This window comes from Urocitellus parryii, chromosome 10, assembly GCF_045843805.1.
Source record: "Urocitellus parryii isolate mUroPar1 chromosome 10, mUroPar1.hap1, whole genome shotgun sequence".
Lineage (NCBI taxonomy): Eukaryota > Metazoa > Chordata > Mammalia > Rodentia > Sciuridae > Urocitellus > Urocitellus parryii.
This window is the reverse complement of record NC_135540.1, coordinates 49,287,205-49,308,224: the sequence shown is the minus strand read 5'-3', so window position 1 is coordinate 49,308,224 and position 21,020 is coordinate 49,287,205. Positions and strand designations below refer to the sequence as shown.

The following is a 21,020-nucleotide window of genomic DNA, read 5'->3' as shown; positions in this document are numbered from 1 at the left end:
TTTTACACATAAATATTATTCACTTAATCTTCCCCAAACCCTGTGATGTACGTGTCCTGTTATTATTCTCATTTTGCAGAAAAGAAAAGGGTCCAGAGAGTTTTTCAAGTAACGTACCCAAGGTTGAACAGAAAATGGACGAAGAAGCCAGGATCTTAAACACTACTGTGCTGCCTCCCTATAATACTTTATCAGTCCATATTGAGTAACTGGTCAAAGTACTGTGATGGTCAGGTCCTTTGTGATTAAATCAGACTAAATTTCATACTCTAGGCATAAGCTCCACTTCAGCAATAACAGGATAATCCATACAGGTTGGCATCTCCCTAGCTTCAGTTCCCATTTTGTAGGAAGGACCACACTATGGACTAATGAAACGAAGTTTCTATTTCTATTTTAATACAATTTTAGAAATAGTAGAGTTGGATAAAACATCTCATGGGCTCCTGGTTCAGTCCTAGGCTATCCTGGGCCCAGTTATTCAGCTCCTCTATGCCAAGTATAGGACTTCTCTTACGAAGATGTCCCAATGCAAGGACCAGGATTAAGAAATACAGTGGCAAATAAAGGTACTAGAATTGCATTTACTCATGTGCACACACTCAGGAATCTGGAAAGGAGTATTACTTTACTCATTAGAGTGGTTGGAAGAAGGCACTGTAAGCAGAGAAAGTGCAAACATTTTTTTTATATCTTTATTTTTATTTGTTTATTTTTACGTGGTGCTGGGGACTGAACCCGGGGCCTCACACATGCGAGGCAAGCACTCTACCACTGTGCTACAACACCAGCCCATTGTGCAAACATTTTTTAAAAATAAAGAATATATATATTTACTTTACAATCTGATCCCATTTCTTCTGGCATTTAATCTCAAATGTGATTTTTTTTGAAAAGCTATAATTCCTTTATTTAAGGACCATTTCCTGTTATATATCTGCTTACTTTGAAAATGTCTACTTTGTATAAGTGGGGTTTTCTTGTTTTTGTTTTAATAACGTTAGGGATCAAACCCAGGTCTTCATGCATCATAGTTAAGTGCTCTACCTAGCCTAAGAGGTATGTTCATAGCCCTTTGTACTTTGAGACAGGTCTTTTTATGTTGCTGAGGCTGGCCTTGAACTTGTGATCTTTCTTCCTTAGACCCCTAAGTAGCTGGGATTAAGGAGTGAGCCACTGTTCCTGGCTTCCATTTACCATTTTATTTTTAAAAGTGAGTGAATTTTGAGCAAATAACATGGACTCAACAATTTTACATCACGTAAAACTTAACATTTATTCTCTGCACGTGTCTGTACATGGGCTATTATTCATTTATTTGAGTCTAACCAAGTACAGATAGCAAAGCTTAGAGCATAAAATTATGGAGAGTCACTAGTTACAATCATCATTATTTTAAAAATTTCTCTTTATTTCTTTGGGAAATTTTAAAATGAATTATTTGGTTTGGTTTTAAAATCTAACACAGACAATTTACACCTGGGAAATATGGAATGTGCACAAGTTTTTAAGAGTTCTATGGAAAAGAGGGGATATTTCTATTCTGTTGCTGAAAAGTGACTGATACACACTGAGAAAATTATATTCCACATCTTGAAATCGGAGTGTATGCTTACCTTTCTGAACTTTGTCACAGAGAAGATAAATTTCTTCCCCTCCAGTTACACATCCAGCTGTCCTGTCCATTCTTACAATTTTCAAATTGGATGCATTGGGGGCTTCTGTTCAAAGTGGGAAAAATAATAGACTTCAAAATGTATTCTCAGCTTCACAGGCTAATCCCCTCTGAGGGATGCTGCGCTGACCACACATTACCTGAGCCAAGTTCACATAGATGCTTCACTCCTATCACTTTAACAAAGGTACAAATAAAACAAGAATGGCTTCCAAGGTCCTCAGAGCCCCTCTGGGGCATGGGCCATTCATTATCACTAAAACAGGTGAGGTAGAAAGGAAGAGATGAGGTGGATTAGATGATGGTACCTGTTCTCCTTCTAGCACAGAGATCGATACAGAAAGAGAAAGAGCTTTTATAGTGTTTCAGGAAGTACCAAGCCAACAGATGGCTGAAATTTCAATCAGGGGAAGATTACAACCCCAAACTTGTTTCCATACTAACGTTATCCCATTTATTAAAGTCCAAAAATTCTTAGGAAAAATACAGTTTTTTTTTTTCTTGAACTACTGATTAATTTTTATTCTACAAAAGGAAAAAAAAAAAAAAAAAGGAGATGTTGTATTTCCTTTCCCCAAACTAAATTAGAATTTCTGTGTGGTTAGGGGGCAAAAAGTTTCATGTGGTAATACTGTAAAGCTTCCTTTTTTTTCCTTTTTTTTTTTTACTTCAACAGCTGCATTTTAAGGTGATCTGTGATATATATGTCTGTATCATTTTGTAAACCTTTCACTTCCCTTCAGTCTTGTTTAAGTTAGAGAAATCAGTTAGCTGTTGTACTTGAGCATGGAGTTTTCTACCAATATTAAGAAGCCCAAGTACTGCATTTGCAGGTTCTCTAGAAATATCTGTTTAATAAATCCCATGCATACCAAATAATAAAGTTGCATGGTGAATGCTAAAGACCACCGTGAAACTTTTTAAAATTGAAGGCACATACTATCTACACTATTCATTCTATTAATTTGAAGTTCCTATCTTGGTAATGTTTAGTAACCATGTGGGAATGAAGATGGACAAGAATAATAATTGTCTTCTCTTAACGTCTTTTCAGAACCTCCAAGAAAACATATCAAGATACTTTTTCCCTTCTAAGAGCACAAACAGTCTATCCTTGAGTAATGCGTTCATAGATGAGAGACTTGTAAGAGTCTATCATGCACATCTGAGGAAAGATAACTACATTTATTGAGCATTTCTTAAAAATACTGAATGGAGACATAAGCTAGACCGCAGTGTTCACATTTGGTAGATGTTAAAACTCAAGGGTCAAAGTGATTAAGTTACTTTCCATACAGCTCAGAGCTGGCTACTAAGTGGTAGGGCAGGGCTGGAAGCCTGTTTTGACACTGTTATCGAGCTGCGTCCTGTTAGAAGCCAACTACTCACTGCTGTCATAGATGGCGTCTGACACCACGGGTTCCAGGCGCCTGGTGAAGCTGCCCGTGCTGTCGGGAAGAAAAGCTGTAAACATGAGCCGCACCACGCTGAGGTCCATCTCCTTAGTCTGCTGAAGAGCCGCCTGGCGGATGAGCTCCTTTTCCCGATCTAGAATCATACAACATAGTCGTTCATGCCGAAGGACGGCGGACAGTGTGGGCTTTCACAACAGCTTTTATAAAGCCCAAAGAATGGGGCCTTAAAAACCTATTTTTCCCCCTCTCTTGAAATTCTTTATATTATTAGTAAACATTTTTAAGTAGTCTCAGTTATGTCATCTAAATTAAAGTTATCAAAATAAGATCTGAATTTTTTTCTGGATTTTGGTAAAAATTGTCTTCCATGTATCAGACTGCCTCTCTTCTCCTGTCCTCCCTCATTATGCTGCCTTCCTTCAACAAGAGTCAAAGGCACAAAGATTGTGATAAAGTGGGATGGAATAATTCTATTATGCACCAGCTATACAGAGAAATGTGAAAAACAACTGTTCCAAAAGTTCGTTAAGCACAGGACCTGTGCTCCTTTCATAGAGGATAGCACAGGGCCTGGCACATAGGTGCTCAAGAAATACTTGGGAAGAAACCAAATGACTTGATCACATTTGCTCTTTTCCTCCTAATGACGCTTACACCCTGATGGATAAAGTCACATTTAATTTATAGTATCCTAAAAGGGAATAGTTCAAGTGATAAGTACTACCAGCGAGCTACAGAGGAGTGACGTGGGATTTTGAGGGAGGAGAGTTCAGAGGCTTTGAAGCAGAAAGAAGAGACATTTGCTCTAAATCTTGAAGGGATGAAAGAATTTGAACATGTGCAGACTGTGGATAAGGGCATTTCGGGAAGAAAGGAGAGCAAGAATAGAAAAAATGTGCCAACTCTGGGAAGTGAGAAACCTTGGTTCTTCTATGGAGCGGTTCTGTTTGACAGCAAAGGGTGGAGTGGGGAACAAGAGTCAGAAATGCAGATGGGGGGGCAGCATTTGGGAGGCCTAAGATGGCAGCTTGCAGAATTTAGATTTTGTAGGCAATGGGGAGATGCCAAGTAATGGTGAGTTGCAGGGTTTAGTGAGATTTATCCCGCCACAGGGTGTAAACTGGACCAGAAGTGGAGGGACAGAGACCAGGGAGAAGATTCTCACTGAAGCCATGAAAATGGGGTATGGAGTGGAATGCCAGGGAGCACAGCGAGGAGCTGGAGCAGGGACTGAAGAGGCAGCAGAAGTGAGAAGGAGACCAGGATGAGGTGCAAGCTCAGAGGCTGGGTAGCAGAAGACAGAAATGCTTAGTAGAGAAATGACCTTCAGTTCTATGATTACATGAGCGTGAGATGATGACAGGAGGGCCAAACTAAAGGACAAAATGGGCCAGGTGTGGTGGCACACACCTGTAATCCCAGCAGCCTGGGAGGCTGAGGCAGGAGGATTGCAAGTTCAAAGCCAACCTCAGCAACTTAGCAAGGCCCTGAGCAACTCAGCAAGACCCAGTCTCTAAATAAAATACAAAATGTGCTGGGGATGTGGCTCAGTGGTTAAGTGCCCCCGAGTTCAATCCCTAGTACAAAAAAAAAAAAAAAAAGACTCCCCCCAATACAAACAAACAAACAAACAACAACAAGCCAAACCAAGTAGAAAAATCCCAACGATCCCTGAAGGACAAAATGTAAAATAGAAATGGGTCATTTGATGGGACAGGGAATAAAGTTCAAAGACACATTCTGACTATAGGCAGAAAAATAGAAAATCATTTCATTATGATGATAAAAATAATACTTGGATGTTTTCCTTACAATAAAGCAAGTTGGGGGTGGGTATAACAGGAGGCGTTCTTTGGACCAATCATGCTTTGGTTTTGACTGGCTGAAAGGAAAGGATGGGTGCTGCCGGCAGAGAAGACATGTAGGTAGGTATGAATATGCATCAGGTGTTCCAAGAGCAGTGAGAGCAAGAGGTGAGAGCAGGGTGGGGCTGGAGATGAGCCTGGGAGGATGGCAGGCGACAGAATGGGAGGGCTTTGGACGCCAGGCCATGGAGGTGTCCATTTTATTCTAGAGGCTGCAGAATGCCATCAAAGGTTCTGAGCAGGGAAATGGCGGGAGCTGTGTGGGGTACAGACTGGGAAAAGGAAAAGCCTAAAACAAATAGATGAACGTAGAGTTCCATGCCTGAGAAAACAAAAGCCTGAGCTCCTCAGAGGAGCAAGGCTGGGACAAAGTGATGCTCACCTGTGAGCTGCCGGTCGCCTCCACCTTCTGCTTGCAAATAGGCAAGGTCAGGATGCACTAGAAGTCCCGGATTGTAGCCCCTTACACACGCATCTGTCATCCGTGCTTCCAGTGTTTCAAATACTTTTTTCTTTGTCACATGAAGTATACCCAGGTTTGCAAAGCTGGAGGGACAATAGTGACAGCAACAGCAAAAACAGTACAAGGTTACTTAATAAACGGAGTGTCTGGCTTCACTTTTGTAAGGTAGATTAAAGAAATACACAATGTTTTATCCAAATCTCTTGAGCTAGATACTTTAAAAAAATATTAGAAGGGCACTATACGGAATATACTGCATATGACATAATGCTCTCCTCAGGTCTAAGGGGCACAGTGTCATCAAACATGCTAACGTCTGCAGAGAAATCCATAACTAGACGCACCAAATGGAAAAATCTTTATTATAAATAGCTACATGTCAGGTCAGAGTAGATTTTGCTACCAAATGAGTCTGCAGTAAACTTAAATGAATTCCAAACTGTGATTAAGGGAGTGGGTTGTATTTTCATATAGATCTCAATAAGGAAGCTGTACCTGGATTCCTTTTAGGGCATTTTCTATGGGATCATATGAAATAACATTTAAATTCCAAATATATACTAATATCTCCAACACATTTTTATATTTTATTTAGAGAGAGGGTCTCGCTGAGTTGCTCAGTTCCTTGCTAAGTTGCTGAGGTTGGCTTTGAACATGCAATCCTCCTGATCAGCCTCCCAAATTGCTGGGATTACACCACACCTGGCCCATTTTGTCCTTTAGTTTAGTCCTCCTGTCATCATCTCATCTTAAAGAACAAGAAAATTGTTACATTTGGAAGAAATCTCTTTTTCTTTTGGATCATCTTTTTTCTTATGGATCATGCTGGGTGGGATTTAAAGTCTACTTGGAATCCCATTTCCTCCCTGGTGATCTATAAGGTTGGAATTACTTATCACCACCAGAATGTCATCTAATTCCAAAGCACTCATGTACTAAAAGTGCCCACATAATCAGGGACGGAGAAGCTTTATCTCACGAAGGCTACATATTTATAGAACAAAATATGTTCACAAGCTAAATAAAGTAATTGAAAGGATTTAAAAAAATAAAATGCTCCACCCATCAAATTTTTAAAGTGCATGAAACAAAGAAGTCTATTTAATAAATGTAATATGACACCCTAATAAATGACAAAAAAGCACTTTATCAAGGAGACTCATTTGTTCAACAATATTTAAGAAAAATAAGATAGGAATGAGGAATAGAAGAAACAGTAGGAAAAGGCATGACACTTTAAAATAAGGAGAGATCAGGAAGAACTCAGCAAAAGGGTGAAAACTGAGCAAAATCTGAGGGAGTGAAGGAAGATGTGGATACCGGGATGCAGAGTACCAGAATGCAGGAGGAACAGCAAGTGCACACATCCTGGGACGGGACCAGACTGGTGTTTTCAAAACACAAGCGTCCAGAGGTCAACGTGGCCAGAACAAAATGAACAAGGGGTTCCCCATAGGAAAGAGTTCAAAGAGGTAAATGGGGCCCAGACCTCCTAAACACTTGTGAGCTTTTGTAAGGACTTTTTTTTCTCTCTCTCAGAAACAAAATATGTACGTATCCACAGAAACTTATGTAATATAGTATAATATAATATAAATTAGTAGAGGAAAGAATGAGATGTTATGACAACTGGACTGAATGAAAGAACAAACTGAAGTGGGAAGGTCATATAAATGAGGGAAAAGAAAGAGAAGAGGTGAAGACAGAATGAAATGAGCTTTCACATGGAAGCCCAGGCATGGGATGTATTATGTGTCTAGACAGAGGAGATAAGGTGGACAGCAGAGACACATGCAGAGAATAAAATATACCAGTAAAAGTTATGCTCCTTGAGGGTAGAGATCTCTAATGGCTGGGACGCTGCCTGACACGTGGGACTTTAGTACATGTCTATTGAATGCACGAATGCTGCACAGAAAACTATGCGCTATGAAGACCAATATGCACAGAGGCATCAACCCTCAGCAGCACCTGTATTACTCGTCCCTTTAAATCCTATTCCTATATAGAATATCCATAATGATTGGAAAGCAAATATTTAAGAAAAACAAATATTTAAGAAAATGGTGATCTCCTAGGAGTATCCATCTTCTAGGAATAGAATGTCAGACACCTATGCAGCACTTTACACTGCATCATCTATAAAATACTTTTTGATGTTTATTTTGATGTATATTTAATTTACCTTCTATGAGAAAGACATCATTCTTGTTTATTAGGTGAATCACGAATGGTTTAATCTGGTTATAGAACAATGTGAAAGTCAGTCTTCCGCTTTAGGTTAACGATGGAGTAACAGATTGAATGGAAACTCACATGTGAAAAAAATGGTTGTCAGAAAACAGGCAGCACAGAACAGCCATACTTCAGAAAAGAAAATAAGTAATGTGAGTCTTACAATTCTCTAGCTTAAGACTTGGAAAGAGTCCCAGGCTATGGCATAGGAATGGGGAACCTAATCCTAGCCTCCAATACACTGGATTTGAGGAGGCACAGTTAGACATCTGAGGAGGCCAAGGAAGTTGGGATTCCCAGGCAGAGCAGCAGAGAGAGAGGGCATGCAGTGAGACTCAGAGATCCACTGACATCTTCAGCTGAGTCCTAATCATAGCATGTATGGGGGGAAACTACTCAAGGCTGGGAAAGAAGCCACCATAAAAGAGCAGGTGCAACAATTCTTATAGCATAAGGAGAGCTATAAGCATTCAAGAAATCTCATAATGCATGGAGCATCAGATTGAATATTCAGAAGGTAGGGCCAGAGTGATGGTGTTAACCTAGACTAATGGCTTCTCTGGTCTCCCTAATAAAGCTTAAAAGTAAGTCTAGAAAGAGTCACAAGTTTCCCAAATTCAACTTCATTCTAATTCTCAAAATTATTTAAAGACATATCCACACACACATACACACACACACACACACACACAAATCCAGCATCCAACAATGCAAAATTCAAACTGTAAGGCACCTAATAAAATATTACAAGGCACAGAAAGAAGTAGAAAGATATAATTCATAACGAGGATAAAAATCAACAAATAGAAACAGATCCAGAAATGTTTCAGATGACAAAATTTGTAGACAAGTACATTGAAATAGCTATTATAGATAGATTCCACATGGTCAAAAAGAAAGCAAGCACTGATGTGTCAAAGGAGAAACACTGGAGATACCAAAAAGAGCTCATACAAACCCACAGATGGAAACTAGAATTTCTAAGGAAAAAAGTACATTGGATGGGATTAATAACCTACTAGACACTGTAGAAAAAAAGATTAGTGAACTTGAAAACATACGAATAAAACTATTCAAATGAAACATAGAGAAAAAGAATTTAAAATAAGAAGAAGGGGTGGAACTTAGTAGTAGAGCACAAACATGCTCAGGATGAGGCCCTAGGTTCTTTACCTGTTGAAGGAAAAAAAGAAAGGAAAGAAAAGGGAAGGGAAGGAAATGAGTCATTAGTGAGCTCTGGGACAATTTCAAATGGCTAAATATGTGTACTCAAGGCTACAGAATTAGAGAAAAAGAGGAGTAGGGAGAAATAAAATCTTTGAAAAAACAATGGCTGAAAAGTTCAAAATTTAATAAAAATATAAGCCCCAGATCCAAGAATCCCAATGAACCTCAAGGACTACAAACGACAATAACAACAACAACAAAAAAAAAAAAAACAACAAAAAACTACACTAAAGTCCATCATAATCAAATTGCTTAAAACTAATGATGAAAAAAAATCTAAAAAATGGCTGAAGAAAAAAATTACACACTATGTTCACAGAAACAACAATATAAGACTGACAGGAGACTACTTGTCGGAGACAGGCAAGCCACAAGACAGTGAGGCAACAAATGTTAAGTACATAAAAGAATAACACTGTTAGCCTGAAATTCTCCATTGTTCACAAATCTCTCTGAATAACAAAGCTGAAGTAAAGACATGTTAGATATATGACAACTGGAAGAATTCATCAACACCAGATCAGCAGTACAAGAAAAGCTAAAGGAAGCGCTTTAGGCAGAAGAAAATGATACCAGATTGAAATCTTGACTTATAAAACAAATGATGAGTGAGGCAAATGGTAAATATGTGTGTAAATATAATTTTTTCCCTAATTAAATTTTTTTCTTTCAAAGATAACTAAGGCAAAAAAAAAGTGTAAGATCTATGGCACATGTATGACACAATAGCATGAAATGTGGAGAAGGGAAATGAAAGTACACTGTTGTAAGGTTCACACATTATACAGAACAGGAAATAATGTTACTTAAAGTTAGACTCTGATAAGTACAAGATGTGTAGTATGAACCCCCAAATAATTGCTAAAAATACAAAGATGTATAAACAAAACAAACAAAAAAAGATAAAATGAAATCATGACAAATAATCCATTACTTCAAAAGAAGGAAAGTAGAAACAATAAACAGATGTGACAGAAGAAAAAAATCAAGATAGTGGACTTAAGCACAGCTTTATCAATAATCACATTAACTATAAGTGGCTTAAACAATCTTATTAAAAGTCACTGTCTGAATAAAAAGCAAGACTGAACTATACATAGTATATATTTATTTTGAGTATAAATACTTAAATGGGTTATAACTAAGAGGATGGGAAGAAAATGTTCCATGCTAACATTAACAAAAGAAAGCTGAAGTAACTTAGTATTGTAGATTTTTAAGCAAAAAAACTTTTTCTTAAGCAAAAAACTTTATCAAGGATAAAAGAGGACCACTTCATAATGAAAAAGGGATCGATCATTAAGAGGACATAAGAATCCTAAATGTTTATGCACCTAATAAAAGAGCTTCACATTACCAGAAGCAAAATTTTATAGAACTGAAAGGAAGAGTAGATATATCTATAAATATAGTGAGAATTTTAAAAAAATATTTTTTTAGTTGGACATGATACCTTTATTTATTTATTTATTTATTTTTTTATGTGGTGCTGAGGATGGAACTCAGCGCCTCGCACATGCTAGGCGAGCGCTCTACCTCTGAGTCCCAGCCCCAGCTCCTATAGTGAGGGATCTTAACACCTCTGTCTCAATAATTGATAGAACCAGTTGACAGAAAACCAGTAACAACATAAAGATTCGAACAATACTATCAAACAACTTGACCTAATTGACATTTATAGAATATCTACTCAGCAAGACAAAGATATACATTATTTTTAAGTACACATGGAAAAAAATCTTAAAAGACCATATTCTGAGCCATAAAACAAGTCTTTATAAATTTATAAGAATACAAATTATACCTATTATATACTATATATATTATATAGTATATAATTTGTATATTATGTAAATAATATATATTATGTTGTGTATAAAATATACAAATTATATACTATTTTTTACCATAATGGAATTGAACCAGATATCAATTGCCAAAAGACATTCAGGTGGGAGTATATTTAAATCAAGACTGGCCATGTAATAATTGTTGACTCCGGTGATGGGTTCAAAGTGTAGGCTTATTGCACCATTCTTTCCTCTTTTATATATATTTGAAAGTTTCATAATAAAATGTAAAAGAAAACAAGAGCAGACTGTTAATACTAATAGGATAAAGAAAAAATAGGATTACACATATGAATGCATAGAAATACAAAATGGTACAATCGCTTTGGAAAGCAATTAGGTAGTTCTTAACAAGATATACAAACACTTAGCATATGTCCCAGCTATTCCACTTCTCCATATCGACCCAAGAGAAATGAAAACTATGTTTACATAAAAAGCGCTTATCATCAAAAACTGGAAAGAAACCAAATATCCCTCAATAGGTGAATGGATAAATGCAATGCACGGATATCATGAAATACTACTACTTAATATCTAAAGCATATCAACCACTCATGCACAGAACAGCATGGAGTAATCTTACTGCATGACACTAAGTGAAAGGAGCCACACTCAAAAAAAAAAAAAAAAAAAAAGCCACAAATGCTGTGGTTCCATTTACATGTCATTCTGGAAATGGCAAAACTATAGGGTTAGAAAACACACCAGAAGTTGTCAGGGTGAGTTGGGAAAAATAATTGAATAAAAGAGAGTATACAGGGGACTTGGGGGGTTATGGAACTATTCTGTATTTTGATTGTGGTGGTTATATGAATATTTGTCAAAATTCATAGAAATTGATATTTTAAAGGGAGACTACTATAATATTTAGATTATGCTTCAAAATACTTGACAACATTTTAAAAGAAAGGTTATCACTGCTAATAATGAGACTGAGACTACAACCCTGTTTCTTACTCAAAATGACATATTTTTGGCACAGTGGTTTTCAACACGTAGTTTCTAGACCACCAGCAGCAGCAGCATTAACTTAGACTTACTATGATACAAATTTTAGGTCCTACTGCAAACCTACTGAATCAGAAACTCTGGGGTTGAGTCTTATCCACCTGTGTTTTACCAAACCCTCTAGTTGCTTCAGATGTACCCTGAGGTGTAAGCGCCTGGCTCAACAGTACTCTTTCCAAGGAGATTAGGGTCTCTGGGAAGGGGCCTGGCATCAGAGTGACCCAGGGTGTCTTTAACTAGTAGCCAAGTTCCAACTTGCTGCAGTCTGCCAGATGCTTCCATCATGTAATCATCTGGGACCGTTGCTGCCCTCCAGCTATATTTGAATCCCTGTCATTGGGCTGGAATTCAAAAGGGGCCCCTTTCTGTGGCCTTTCTTTTTCTCAGGACTCTGCCACTGACTTCATAGAATTTAAAAGTAGCCTCTGGGGGCTGGGGATATGGCTCAAGCGGTAGGGCGCTAGCCTGGCAGGCGTGCGGCCCGGGTTCGATCCTCAGCACCACATACAAACAAAGATGTTGTGTCCACCGATAACTAAAAAATAAAATATTAAAAATTCTCTCTCTCTCTCCTTCTCACTCTCTCTTTAAAAAATAAAAATAAAAGTAGCCTCTGACTCAAAATACACAGTCTAACATGGAAGTTTGATACTTCCCACCTTTGGTCCATACTTAGTCAATTTTCTTCAGTCATCTCCTTTAATGCATGTTAAGGTTCAATCCAATAAATTATCAATCATCAATTGATTTTGGATCTATAAAACAGTGATTTAACATGGTTTACATTAGCTCAGTAGCAGGCCTAATGTTTCTCCTTTGCATTTTTATATTTATTTTTCCACTTCTAGGGCTTACCTGTTGCTATATACTGTATGTGTTAATTGTGAAAGAAAAAAGTATTCCATATCTCTCTAAACCCAGACTACCAGGAAGCAAACAATGTGTGGTGATTATTGCTGGGGAAAGCCACCTACAGCAAAGATAAGTAATTACAGATATTTTCCATTGAATGAAAATTTCAAGGAACTAAAATGTTGAAGAAATTGTTGATATTCAATAAACAGGACCATATCAAACTAAAAAGCTTTTTCACAGCAAAGGAAACAATCAAGAATTTGAAGAGAGAACCTATAGAATGAAAGAAAATCTTTGCCATCTGCACTTCAGATAGAGCATTAATCTCCAGAATATATAAAGAACTCATAAAACTTAACACAATAAATATATAAATAAATAAATAAATAATTAACCCAATCAATAAATCAGGAACTGAACAGGCAATTCACAGAAGAAATACAAATAATATGGAATCTGTTGTCTGTGTGTGAAAGAATGTTTACAACAGCATTATGTGCAAATGGGAAACAATTCAAATATGTATCAATAATTAAAGAATGAATAAAAAGGCTCTATTATTTAAAAATAAAACTATGATTAATTATTAGATATTTGTTTTTCAGTGATGAAATATTTGAATGGAAAACACAGCCCCAAATTGTGGGCTCAGTTTAAATAGTGCCAAGAATAGAAATGTTTCACCAATTCCAAATATTTATTTGATATATTTACTTTTCTTTAGATGATTGGTATTAATGACATTAACAGCTGGACTTTCTTCTATTGAAATGTCTTATATTAGTTTGATCTTGTTTTGTAAAATTTACAGTTTGTTGAATAAGAATAGAATATGACCATTTGTTTTTAATAAACTTTGAAAAATAAAAAAACCTAAATACATGAAAAAATGTTCGACATCTCTGGCAATTATAGAAATGCAAATTAAAATTTCCTCAGATTCTATCTCATTCCAGTCAGGATGGCAATTATCAAGAGTAGAAGTAACAATAAATGTGGGGGAAAGGTACATTCATATATTGCTGGTGGAACTGCACACTGTTGAGATCACTCTGGAAAGCAGTATGGAGATTATTTAGAAAACTTGGAATAGAACCATTTGATGCATTATTCCACTTGGTCTATACCCAGAGGACTTCAAATCAGCAAACTAGAGTAACATGGCCACCTCAATGTTTAAAACAGCTCAATTCACAACAGCTAAGCTATGAAACCAACCTAGTGCCCTTCAACAGAAGAATTGATAAAGAAAATATAATATACACACACAATAGAATATTACTCAGCCTTAAAGAATAATAAAATTATGCCATTTGCAGGTAAATGGACAGAGCTAGAGAATATCATGCTAAGCAAACAGAGCCAATCACCCCCCTCCCCAAACCCCAGAGGTTGAATGTTCTATTTGATATGCAGATGCTAACATACAACAAGGTGGGGAGGAGGGGAAGAAGAGAAGTTCATTGGATTAGACAAAGGGGAATAAAGAGAAGGGAGGGGGAACAGGAATAGGAAAGAATAATGAATCTGACATAACTTTCCTATGTTCATTCATGAATACATCACTGTCTGTATGCAGTGAAACTGCATATCATATACGCACACAAGAACGGGATCCTTATTAGAATAAGTTATACTCCAGGTATGGGTAATATGTCAAAATACACTCTACTGTCATTATATTGAAAAAGAACAAATTTTTTAAAATGGGAAAAATTGTTGATATTCCAGGTCAAAATAAAATACCAAACTAAGGCTCTTTTTTTCAAGAAAGATAGTAAAAGCTAACTAAAAAAATGAATAAGAAAAAAAATGAAAAATAACTAAAAAAAGAATTAAAAAAGCAAAAACACAAATCTTTCACAGTAAAGCAAAAAAAACCTATAGTTAAGACTTCAAGTGCTGGGGAGTGATACTGGCCAAATTAGATTGTTACATTATGTATTGTACAAATATATAACAATAAATCCCATCAGTATGTACAACTAAAATGCACCAGTAAAAAAAATGTGGGAAAAAATAAGGAACATTTTAAAAGAAAAAAAAGTTATTTAAAACAAATAATTTAATAAAGATAAAATAGTTTTGAAAGCCACAGAAACCAAGATTATTGAAAATTTATGCTGAGAGAAAGGTGAAGATAAACACTCCAGAGAAAGGTAATTCATTTGATTTTAGGAATTTCTAAGGCTATTTCTTTTAAATGTAATTTATTATGTATCTTTTAAAAAAATTTGTTTTAGATGTAGATGGGCACAATACCTTTATTTTATTTTTTTAAATGTGGGGCCAGGAATTGAATCCAGTGCCTCTTGCATGCTAGGCAAGCACTCTACCACTGAGCCACAACCCAGCCCTATGTATCTTTATTTGATGTGTTAGCTCAGTGTTCTGCTTGTGAACCCATACTCTTAGTCTAATCTGTACTATTGAAAACAGATTATCTTGATTCTATTTCTAGTATTGACAAGTCTAAGGAATAACTCTGGCTATCTTCCTGATTTTTCCATTTGATATTCTGGCCTGCAAGTCAGAACGTTATAATAATAATCAATGTCATGCCACAAAAACATATGTGGGCAAGTTTGCTCATGTTATTTCATAATATTAGCTAGTGTTAGCTCAGTCTAGAAGTTTGGAGATATAAAGAGCCTGGAGATAGATTCTGTAATACAAACTCATTTTATAAGGGAAGGGATTAAGGTCTCCAAAAATGTCACTCAACTTGCCCCTCATCTTACTTGTTTAGAGTAATAGAACTGAAAATAGAATTCTGGTTTTCAGAATGCTTGCATGATTTTCTTTCTACAAAAGAGCAATCAGTTCTGATATTGAAAACTAAAAACGAGAGACAGAGAGTGACAGAGAGAAAGACAAATGAATTATAAAGGAAACAGTGTGCTTTGACAAAAATCTCTCCGCTAACCAATCAAGTGAGAAAGGAGTACCAATCTTCCACTGGCTATCGAACAAGAAAGGCTGCTGGGTCTATGTAGCACTCGGGGGCCTCTCCTTGATTAAATTCCTCAATGAAATTGTCTAGGGTGAGAAAATCTCACAGAGCTACCACCAAATCAACATCAGGGAGTTCAAACTCGGGAGTTTAACATGTTCAAAATGTTTGATGAATGAATAAATGAGTCAATGAACGATGAATGCTTCCAACTTCTAAGCCCTATTTATCCCTTTCCCTCCACACTTTGAAGGAATAAAGGTACTAAATTTTCACCTTACTTGGAGATAGATAGGGGATTTACTTGTACTATTATATGCCCATTAGTTCCTTCTAAAATCATCAAAGATTGCTAAACAAAGCTCCAGAAACACTAGACAATGTACTGGAAGTTTACGTTAACAGATATTATTAGTAGGGAGCTTTAACTATAATTTCCTCCAAGAGAAAGATAAGCACACAGATTAAACAAGACCAAAGAGAATCAACACTTCAAACTAACAGGAACCCATTGGAGTAAATCTGTAGAAACATTAAGTGATGAATGAGTTTAAAGTGATAACAATTACCCTTCATTTCAAAGCTCTCCTAGGCCAGTCAGAAACTGGAGGGGGTATTCCAGAACAGACCTCCAACCCAAGGTGACATTCGGCAGGAAACAGGCCAGTCTTTCAAGAGGATATTGAAACAAGTTCATATGAAACATACTTGAATTTTTCAAATCAACTTAAGCTTCTTCCTTCAATCTAGAGTCTTTTTTTTTTTTTCTAACATCAAAAGAATCAGGTTTTAGTAACTTAAAAGAAAGCTCTCTCTCTAGGTTTTTCACACTTGAATATTTTCACAGTCAAACAAAGAAATACCTGGGAACATAACAACTCAACCTCCCTGGTAACAACCAACCTGAAACTTGACCAGAATTTAAAACCTGAAATGCTATCATCAGCTTAATGATAGATGAGTTAAACAATTCCTTCCTTTTGAGTGAATAGCCCACATTATCTAGAATTTTAGCATAAACTATTTAAACCAGGATTAGAAAATGGTGAAAGATATTTTTAAAAATTAAATAAGATTAATTTAAAATTTCTTATCTCTGTTTTTTTGACGAATCCAAAAGTAGAACTTAAAATAACCATTCTAGGGGGGCGGCTGGAGTTGTGGCTCAGTGGTACAGCACTTGCCTAGCATGCACAAGGCACTGGGTTCGATCCTCAGCACCACGTTAATATAAAATAAAGATATTGTGTCCACCTAAAACTTAAAAATAAATATTAAAAAAAAACATTTTTAAGATTATTGACTGTAGATATCAGTTTATGTCATGTGTTAAATTACCATGTCGTGTGCTATTTTAGTGTGCTATTTTAGGAAAACGAGAAAAAATTTATTCTTTAGCATAATGTTTTATTAAAAATTTTCTTGATTCTTTTGGATTTACATTATTTCTATAAAACTTCATCCATTAAAAATTGTTTATTTGGCCAATCCTTAAATGAACCTGTCCCTTTCTATTTACATTTCAAGTCTATGAATGACCAAACAAATTTGCATTCCTTGGCTTCTTATCTGTGCACACTTTTTAAGCAGCACAGAGTTGGAACCATATTTATCTACTTCATACCCCAAAGGTTCACACTAGAAATTTATTAAAAGGAATCATCAAGAACAATGCAAAAACTATCTCTAAAGTGTTGCTTTCTGCTACTGTTAGGGTTCTTCAAATTTGTCCTTATCTTTTTTTTAGAAGGAAAATATTGTTGAAAGTGACACAAATGCCTTCGAGTCGAGTGACCATGTAATTTATCATCCAAACTGGGCCACCTTGGAGAGTAGAAGAGGGTGCTACAAATAATTAGTCTAGGATCACAGATCCAAGGGTTGTCTCAGGTAAGTCCGCTATGTGGCCACCCTCCTCCTTAGAGTCCAACTGAGAGCAAATGCCCCCCTTCCCTTTTAAGGCCTGCCGAGGGTCTTAGAAAGGTGCCTAGTGAGAAAGGCTTGTTATTCCTCATCTCTGCACCTGGCGTCTATCTGCTCCCACCTTCCGATGCCCTCACTTACCCGACCACCATGTCCTTGGGTCCGGCATTCACAGTGCAGATTCCATCCTCACAGTGTTTTCCCACCAGGCTGTGGGCATGCAGGTGGATATTTTTCCCATTTGTGACCAACTGAACAATCACTTTTGCAGGTCCCACATAGTTGCAAATCTATATAAGAAAGACATTTAATAAGTTAGCATATCTGACTGCAAGATCACATGAAAAAATGTATGATAAACTGGTTAAGTAGAAGAAGTAAAATACAAAATCATGCATATCCATACATATGCCTGCAGTTCTGTTTTTAAATGTGATGAATAAATGAAAGGATGGAAATAAACTGAAACGTTCATGGAAGCTGTCTTATGTGCTGAGAAGAACACACTCCAGAAGCAGGCCATGGAGAAGACAGGATGCATTGCTCAGGCTGGATCCGCACATCCTGGAGGATGCCGTGTGGTCATGAAGCATCCCTTTACCACTCACCGAGAATGTGTTTTTTCTCTGAACCCTCATCACAATTTCTGGTTACAAAATCTGGGTAAATGATCAATGAGAAAGGAACGGGTGATGGATGGAAACCAGGAGAATAAGGGAGGTAAACAGAATAGTGCATTGTACGCCTCTGCGGTGTGATTAGGCAGGAGCTGGCCAAGGACCTGGCTCTGAAAGTTGGCTCTGAACACTCAAGCCGACTGAGCTGGCTGACAGTCATCTGTTAGAACACCTGAGCATTCAGAAGTCCTCACTGCCATGAGTTCTGACAATGAATTAACACACACTACACACACACACACACACACACACACACACTCAGGTCACTGTTAAGTTTCCTTAGTTAAAAAAAAAAAAAAATGCACTCCCTAACTGCAAATTCTTAGATTTCACACCTGTTTAGTTGTTTAGTACTTAGTTTATAAAATCAGATTTTTTTCCATTTAAGGTCATTTATCTTTTTTATTTGTGTATCCTTAAAATGAGGACAGCAAAAAGGGAAAAGCGAAAGATCTTGGACACCCTTTCTCCTCCAGTTGTTTATCCAGCCCATCAGTAGACCACAGCCTCCTTCCTTGAGAAAGTCCCAACACTGAAATCAGACCAACAGAAAAGACCCGTGGCCTCATTTTTACTCTACTGAATCCTATTAAGTTAGAACCCAATCATAAATTCAGGCAAATTCTTGGAAACGCACTATGTCTCTGGAACTCCTTCTGATATACACTTAAAGTGGAACCTACACTTGCCAATGACACTCCCTGGAAGGAGAGAGAGTCCTTTATAACCAGCCTGCTTCTATTAGAAACGCTGTCAACTGGATTCATACTCTACGGAGGCAGGATTTTTGTAGGATGTTCCCAGTATGGATTTTTTTCCTAGTCCAGTCTCTGATTGCCAGAGTTGATCATTGCTGGGATTATTCCCCTGATGCCTAGGGAGTGATAGTGTCCCCTGAGCAAAGGGCAGACTCCCCTCCTGTAACTGTGTGGCTCTGCTAGCTGCTTTGGGCCTCTCTACCCAAGCTCTAGTGCTGAGCTGTGGCAGAGATGAGTTTTGAACCCTCTTTTAACACCTACCAATGGTTGGGATACGCACGCCAACACTCATGGAGAAATCTCACCCCCGCTGTGAGTATTAAGAAGGTAGAAATTTAATCCAACTACAGACTGGAGGTGGGGCCTTTGGGAGGTGAGTAAAGTCAAATGAGCCACAAGATGATGGCCCTGATCCAACGGGGCTGGGACTTTCTAAGAAGAGGAGGAGATGCTTGAGTTAGGACATTCTGTCTCCCCATGTGATGCCCTGTGTTATCTTGGGACTCTGAAGAGAGTCCCTCCAGAAAGAAGGATGTGGCTGCCCAGTCCTGAACTTCCCAGCCTTGAGAAGTATGAGTCAGATGAACCTTGACTTTATATGAATGACCTAGTCGATAGCATTCAGTTACAGTAACAGAAAACAGACTAAGACATCCCCACTCCCAGGGACCAAGGCTACCTGCGGGGGATGGGCTTCCAGTCCTTGCAGAGACTAATCACAAAGGGGGTTTCAGATTAAATTTGATTTTGACCACCTCAAAGCACAGATCAATGTCTTAGGCCTAGTGTTTAAAAACCCTTCTGCGCACAAAGCTCATTATGAATTGAGCCTGTTTCTCTGTTTTATAACAGGCAGGAAGCCTTTGCTTCTGAGTGCAGGACAGGGAATACGGAGTGCCCCATCTGCTCCAGGCTAACTGTACTCCCTGGATTACTGTAGTTCTGGGCCTTGGAATGACATCTGAAATCAGTCTTCGTTAATGAACAATAAAAGAGCACTAAATAAACCAAGTAACTTCACTTCTAAGGTGACAGTGAGCACAAGAACAGGAGAGTGAGGTGTGATAAAAAAACTTCACTTGCATAAAAAGATAAAGGACCTTAAATGGGTGAAACCACCTGAGAAGTCCGGGATTAACCCGATCGCCCTGGACACTTGGACCCTTCCATGTTACTGCTATGACAGAGTTACTCACTAGCACTGATGGAAAGTGGTGGGAGGTGTGTTCACAAAGCACTCACATCTTCTTCTTATGATGATTTCATGCCAGGAGGGTGGCAAGAATGAGGAACTGGGTAGTCTCTGAGGTAAAGGATCTGAAAGATTTGCCAGTGACTAATGTGCTGTTTGATCCATTTGAAAGAGTCCAACTCAGCAGAGCAATGTTTGGTTTTTACATAGACCACAGGGCAACAACAGGGAGGCCTCTGGGCTTTGTGGACTTTCCAAAATACCAACTGAAAGAAGAAAGCTGAAGTGTGAGGACAGATAAAAATGATACCGTTTGCAGGTTATATGGTACATGAAGACCTTAGCAAACTCACTCCAAGGAGACCATCCTTCATAAAATGCCATGACTGATGCTCACCATCGCTAGCAGTCAGAGAAATGCAAATCAAAACCACCCTAAGATACCATCTCACTCCAGTAAGATTGGCAGCCATTCTGAAGTCAAACAACAACAAGTGCTGGCGAGGATGTGGGGAAAAGGGTACTCTTGTACATTGCTGGTGGGACTGCAAATTGGTGCGGCCAATTTGGAAAGCAGTATGGAGATTCCTGGGAAAGCTGGGAATGGAACCACCATTTGACCCAGCTATTGCCCTTCTTGGACTATTCCCTGAAGACCTTAAAAGAGCGTACTACAGGGATACTGCCACATCGATGTTCATAGCAGCACAATTCACAATAGCTAGACTGTGGAACCAACCCAGATGCCCTTCAATAGATGAATGGATAAAAAAAATGTGGCATTTATACACAATGGGGTATTACTCGCAGCACTAAAAAATGACAAAATCATAGAATTTGCAGGGAAATGGATGGCACTAGAGCAGATTATGCAAAGTGAAGCTAGCCAATCCCTAAAAAACAAATGCCAAATGTCTTCTT

General features: G+C 37.7%; 1 protein-coding gene across 2 annotated transcripts in view; it reads right to left on the bottom strand.

Moving 5' to 3' along the window:
* The window catches only part of Nfkb1 (nuclear factor kappa B subunit 1), a 117,347-nt gene that overhangs the window by 32,334 nt on the left and 63,993 nt on the right, over positions 1 to 21,020 (bottom strand). For both annotated transcript variants that reach the window (XM_026398133.2, XM_026398134.2), the window contains exons 6-9: positions 17,614 to 17,762; positions 5,338 to 5,501; positions 3,065 to 3,223; positions 1,617 to 1,721 (exon numbers count right to left, since the gene is read on the bottom strand). In XM_026398133.2, coding sequence (XP_026253918.1) covers positions 1,617 to 1,721; positions 3,065 to 3,223; positions 5,338 to 5,501; positions 17,614 to 17,762 — 577 coding nt within the window. The remainder of the gene's footprint in view (positions 1 to 1,616; positions 1,722 to 3,064; positions 3,224 to 5,337; positions 5,502 to 17,613; positions 17,763 to 21,020) is intronic.